Source organism: Humulus lupulus, chromosome 4, assembly GCF_963169125.1.
Source record: "Humulus lupulus chromosome 4, drHumLupu1.1, whole genome shotgun sequence".
NCBI lineage: Eukaryota > Viridiplantae > Streptophyta > Magnoliopsida > Rosales > Cannabaceae > Humulus > Humulus lupulus.
The window spans coordinates 10,849,811-10,855,905 of record NC_084796.1 but is presented as its reverse complement, the minus strand read 5'-3'; the positions used below and the strand labels follow the sequence as shown (position 1 = coordinate 10,855,905).

Genomic DNA, 6,095 nt, shown 5'->3' with positions numbered 1-6,095 from the left:
TACATTTTTGCGATCAAGTTTTTGGCGCCGTTGCCGGGGACTGTTTTTATTAATACCAATAAGTTAATTTTTGTTCTAAATTGATTTTTTTTTACATTTAATCTGGATCAAGGTTCTCTTGTGTTTCAGGACTAGTTGGTATATGCGCAGTAATAGACAAAAACAGGTTATACCAATAGACCGGGAAATTGAAAGAACGTGCAGGCAGAACCGGAAAATAAAAAGGAAATTGGAATTCACCATGGCTGATAATCTGGGAAATGGTGCTAATAATGGTCAAGGGGCTACTGAGGGTCCAAGGGAGCAAGGAGCACGAACACTGAGAGATTATGTACTTCCTACTGTTACAGGAGTGCATTCATGCATCAGACCTCCAACCATTGCTGCAAACAACTTTGAGATTAAGCCAGCCATTCTTCAGATGGTTCAAACAATTGTTCAGTTTGGAGGTACGCCGACGGAGGACCCTAATTTACACATAGCTAATTTCCTGGAGTTATGTGCTACGTTCAGGATGAATGGGGTGAGTGATGATGCTATAAGACTGAGGCTATTCCCATTTTCATTGAGGGATAGGGCGAAAAGTTGGCTGATTTCCTTACAAGCGAATTCGATCACTACATGGGAGAAGTTAGCTCAGAAATTCCTTGCCAAGTTCTTTCCTCCAGCGAAGGCTGCAAAGTTAAGGGGTGAGATTAATAATTTTTATCAGTTGGATGGAGAGTCATTGTATGATTCTTGGGAGCGCTTTAAGGAGTTGCTAAGGAAGTGTCCGCACCATGGAATAGAAAAGTGGATGTTGGTGTTTATGAGCAAAAGTGCTAATGAGGCATATGAGCTATTAGAGGAGATGGCGATGAACAATTACCAATGGCCAAATGAAAGGGGGCAGCCAAAGAAGGTGGCTGGAATGATGGAAGTGGATGCCATAACCATGCTTACCGCTCAAGTAGCAGCTTTGATGAAGCAATTGCAAAAGACTACCCTACCCTCTCAAGCCATGCAAGTTCAAAACTCATGTGAAGTGTGTGGTACAGCCCATCAACCAAACCAATGCCCTGCTACAGACATGAATAATATGCCCATGGAAGAAGTCCAAGCCATAGGAAATTACCCAAGACAGCCTAACAATCCCAATTCCATGACTTACAACCCAGCTTGGAAGAACCATCCCAATTTTTCCTGGTCTAACAACCAAAACACTCTCCAACCTTATCCTCAACCTCAGCCACCTTATATACCTACCCAAAATAGGCCACCCTATCCACAACAATATGCACACCAAAATCCTCCACCGGGCTACTATCAACCACAAAATAGACCACCTCCACCCATGCCAATGAAACCAGCTGAATCCCAACCTGATGTGCTTAACCAATTCATGACTGAGACTAGGGCATCCATAAGAAGTTTGGAGACTCAAATAGGGCAATTGGCTACTTTAATGACTAATAGAGCTCAAGGAAATTTGCCTAGCACTACAGAAGTTAATCCTAAAGAACAGTGCCAAGCTATTACCTTGAGGAGTGGAGATAAATATGAAGGGCCAAAGAAGAGTCAGTCAGTAGAAGATGAGAAGAAGTTGGATAATAAAAAGGTTACTGAAGACCTTAAGGAAGAAGAGGAGACCCCACCTGTAACTATTGAGCATCATGTTAGAGTTCCATATCCACAAAGACTTCGCAAGCATAATTTGGATAAGCAGTTTGCAAAGTTTTTAGAGGTGTTCAAGAAGTTACACATAAATATATCATTTGCAGAAGCATTAGAACAAATGCCAAGCTATGTAAAGTTCATGAAGGAGATTCTCTCAAATAAGAGAAAAATGGGTGATTATGAAACAGTGGCATTAACAGAAGAATGCAGCGCAATTTTGCAACAGAAGCTTCCTCAAAAGTTGAGAGATCCTGGGAGTTTTACCATTCCATGCACTATTGGGGAGTTCGAATGTAAGCATGCCTTATGTGATTTGGGGGCGAGTATTAATTTAATGCCTTTGTCTGTATTCCGAAGGCTTGGTTTGGGGGAAGCTAGGCCAACTACAGTAACATTACAGCTGGCTGATAGATCTGTGAAGCATCCTCGTGGTATTATAGAAGATGTGTTGGTAAAGGTGGATAAGTTTATTTTTCCGGCTGATTTTATAGTACTTGATATGGAGGAGGATGAGAATGTTCCAATTATTTTGGGGAGACCATTTTTAGCAACTGGGCAAGCATTGATTGATGTGAAAAAGGGAGAGTTGAAGCTGAGAGTTCAAGGGGAGGAAGTAGTATTTAATGTGTTTAAGGCTATGACTTATCCTAAAACAAGTGATAGTTGTTTATCTGTTGATGTGGTCGAAGAAGTAGTGGAAAGGAAAACATTAAGGGAGGATCCTCTTGAGTTGAGTCTCACAGTTGATGATGTAGATGGTGAGGAGAATGAAGAGGTGATGAGTTACTTAAATTGGATAAAATCAGCTGACCCTTGGAAACAGAAGAAATTTGAAGAGTTGGGGGCAGGACCAGACAGACCATTACCATCGATTCAGAAGCCACCTGTTTTAGAGTTAAAGGTTTTACCAGACCACCTTCGTTATGCTTATCTTGGGGAGAAAGAGACTCTTCCAGTTATAGTCTCATCATTTCTTTCGGAGGTAGAGGAGGAGAAATTGTTGAGGGTGTTACGGGCTCATAAAACTGCTATAGGGTGGACTTTGGCTGATATAAGAGGAATTAGTCCATCAACAGTCATGCATAGAATTCTGATGGAAGATGAGGCGAAACCGACTATCGACGCTCAAAGAAGGCTTAATCCAACAATGAAAGAAGTGGTGAGGAAAGAGATTTTGAAGTGGTTGGATGCTGGGGTGATTTACCCAATTTCTGATAGTGCTTGGGTAAGCCTAGTGCAAGTGGTACCGAAAAAAGGGGGTATGACGGTGATAAAGAATGAAAGCAATGAATTGATTCCAACTAGGACAGTGACGGGGTGGAGGATATGTATTGATTATCGGAAGTTGAATAAGGCAACGAGGAAAGATCATTTTCCTTTGCCTTTCATTGATCAAATGTTGGATAGATTGGCGGGGCATAATTACTATTGTTTTTTTAGATGGGTACTCGGGCTATCACCAGATCGTAATTGCACCGGAGGACCAAGAAAAGACAACTTTTACGTGTCCTTATGGGACTTTTGCTTTTCGGAGGATGCCATTCAGGTTGTGTAATGCACCAGCCACATTTCAACGGTGCATGATGGCAATATTCTCTGACATGGTTGAAAAAGGGATTGAAATTTTTATGGATGATTTTTCGGTTTATGGGTCCTCTTTTGACATGTGTTTGATGAATTTGGAGATGGTGTTGAGAAGGTGTGAGGGGTCGCATTTGGTGCTTAATTGGGAAAAGTGCCACTTTATGGTTAGTGAAGGCATTGTATTGGGGCACAAAATTTCTAAGAAAGGAATTGAAGTGGATCGTGCTAAGATTTCTACCGTAGAGAATTTGCCACCGCCAATTTCAGTTAAAGGAGTGAGGAGTTTCTTGGGCCATGCGGGGTTTTATCGGAGATTTATCAAAGACTTCTCTAAGATCTCAAAGCCGCTGTCTAACTTGTTGATGAATGGGGTTCCGTTTGATTTTAATGATGATTGTTTGGCTGCTTTCAAGACTCTCAAGGAGAAGCTCATTTCAGCGCCGATAGTATGTACTCCTAATTGGGAACTTCCATTTGAGCTTATGTGCGATGCTAGTGATTATGCGGTTGGAGCGGTTCTTGGGCAGCGAGTGGATAAGGTATTTCGAACTATATACTATGCTAGCCGGACTTTAAATGATGCTCAATTGAATTATGCAACAACGGAAAAAGAACTTCTAGCCATAGTTTATGCCTTCGACAAGTTCCGTCCATATTTGATTGAAAATAAGGTGGTAGTTTATACGGATCATTCAGCAATAAAGTATCTCATGACTAAGAAAGATTCCAAGCCTCGTCTTATTCGGTGGATTTTGCTATTACAAGAATTTGATGTGGAAATTAAGGACAAGAAGGGGACTGAGAACTTGGTGGCTGATCATCTGTCTCGTTTAGAAGTTGGGGTAAATTCTCTTAATAAAGAAGTTCAGATTAATGATGCTTTCCCGGATGAGCAGTTGTTCGAAGTGAATGTTGGTAAGGAGGTTCCATGGTTTGCGGACTATGTAAATTATTTGGCTGCCAAGGTTATACCCCCTGAAATGACAAGGCAACAATTAAAGAAGTTTTATTCGGAGGTGAAGCATTATTATTGGGAGGAGCCTATTCTGTACAAGCATTGCCCGGATCAAGTTATTCGTAGATGTGTTCCTGAGGAGGAGATGTTGTCAATCTTAACTCACTGTCATAGTTTGCATTACGGTGGTCATTTTGGCGGAACAAGAACAGCTGCGAAAGTTTTGCAAAGTGGGTTTTACTGGCCTACATTATTTAAGGATGCTAATGATTTTGTCAAAAGTTGTGACCGTTGTCAACGAACTGGGAACATATCGAAAAGAGATCAAATGCCGATGACCGGTATTTTGGAAGTCGAGCTATTTGATGTATGGGGGATCGACTTTATGGGTCCCTTCCCATCATCGTATAATAACAAGTATATTTTGCTTGCGGTAGATTATGGTTCTAAATGGGTAGAAGCTGCAGCAACTCCTACTTGTGATGGGAAGGAAGTTATTAAATTCCTTCATAAAAATATCTTCACTCGATTTAGTACTCCAAGAGCTATTATTAGTGATCGGGGAAGTCATTTTTGCAATAAGTGGTTCACCGCTCTTTGTGCTCGTTATGGTGTTCATCATCGCAAGGCATTATTTTATCACCCAATTGCAAATGGCCAAGCTGAAGTATCGAATAGAGAAATAAAAGGTATCTTGGAAAAGACAGTAAATACTTCGAGGAAGGATTGGTCGAAGAAGCTCGATGATTCACTTTGGGCTTATCGCACGGCATTTAAAACTTCGATTGGAATGTCACCATATCGATTGGTGTTTGGTAAGGCTTGTCATCTACCGGTGGAATTGGAGCATAGAGCCTATTGGGCTGTGAAAAAGTTGAATGTTGATCTCTTCATGGCGGGGCAGAATAGGCTTATGGAGTTAAATGAACTGGAGGAATTCCGAAATGAAGCCTATGAGAATGCGAAGATATATAAGGAGAAATCGAAGGCTTTTCATGATAAGAAAATATTGAGGAAGGATTTTCAACCAGGGGATAAAGTTTTTCTTTTTAATTCTAGGCTTAAACTTTTTCCTGGAAAACTGAAGTCAAGATGGTCTGGACCGTATACGGTAGTATTTTCACTTCCTTATGGAGCAGTACAAGTTCATAGTGAAAAGACGGGAGATTTTAAGGTGAACGGACAGAGATTGAAGCATTACTTGGAGGGACCGGTGGAGACATGTAGGACCATGGTCGATTTGGAATTGATTTGATTTGAAGACTAAAGCAGCGTCCGGCTAAATGACGTTAACGACAGCGCTCATAGGAGGCATTCCTATGTTTGTTTTTTATTTTTAGTTCAGTTAGTATGTAAAAAGCATGAACAATTTTTAGTTTAGTTGTGGTTGTACTTATTATTTTGTTTAGCTTTTAGTTTTCCTTTTAATGTAATAGAACCGTGGAAATCGTGAAAACTATAAAAAATTAAAAAAATATAAAAAAAAAAAATTTAAGATTTGGAATTTTGGAGAGAGGGCCACGGCGCTTGCAACAAGAGCCGCAGCCCTTGACGAAGTCAGAGAAGGGGGGCTCGGTTCGGAGGAGCGCGCCGCGGCGCCTATGGGAAGGGCCGCGGCGCTTGGCGAATTCCAGAGAGTCTAGAAATTGATACGCGCCGCAGCGCTTGGAGGGACGCGCCGCGGCGCGCACGCGGTTCCGAATTTTAAAAGAGGTTTCCCTCTTATTTTTTCCCATTCTCCCCATTTTGAAAAAAATCCACAACTTCTTTCTACTCATTATCTCTCTAAATTGCTTCTATCTACCCAGAAAAATTCCCCCATTCCCCTTATTATCTCTTGAATCCACATATGTCTTCTCCTTTTCACTTCATAATCTGAAATCCCTAAACCCCCAAATTT

At 41.1% G+C, this 6,095-nt stretch overlaps 1 protein-coding gene and 1 non-coding gene across 2 annotated transcripts; one reads left to right on the top strand and one right to left on the bottom strand.

The window, feature by feature from the left end:
• Positions 1-679: 679 nt before the first annotated feature.
• Positions 680-786, bottom strand: LOC133833764 (small nucleolar RNA R71). Its single transcript, XR_009893126.1, has one exon. It is a non-coding gene; the product is annotated as a small nucleolar RNA R71 (small nucleolar RNA).
• Positions 787-850: 64 nt separating this feature from the next.
• On the top strand, positions 851-5,450 carry LOC133831888 (uncharacterized). The gene is made up of 7 exons (XM_062262294.1): positions 851-1,366; positions 1,505-2,107; positions 2,237-2,881; positions 3,120-3,202; positions 3,356-4,228; positions 4,322-4,862; positions 5,016-5,450. Exons 1-7 carry the CDS (start codon positions 851-853, stop codon positions 5,448-5,450), a joined length of 3,696 nt encoding a protein of 1,231 aa, XP_062118278.1.
• The last annotated feature ends 645 nt before the right edge of the window (positions 5,451-6,095 follow it).

Bases quoted from the DNA above. Each gene is read 5' to 3' on its own strand.
- LOC133831888 (XM_062262294.1), top strand. From the start codon at position 851: ATGGCGATGAACAATTACCAATGGCCAAATGAAAGGGGGCAGCCAAAG. The intron at 1,367-1,504 runs GTGCTTAACCAA...CCTAAAGAACAG, and splicing joins CAGCTGAATCCCAACCTGAT to TGCCAAGCTATTACCTTGAG. The intron at 3,203-3,355 runs GTTGTGTAATGC...GGTGTTGAGAAG, and splicing joins TTTCGGAGGATGCCATTCAG to GTGTGAGGGGTCGCATTTGG.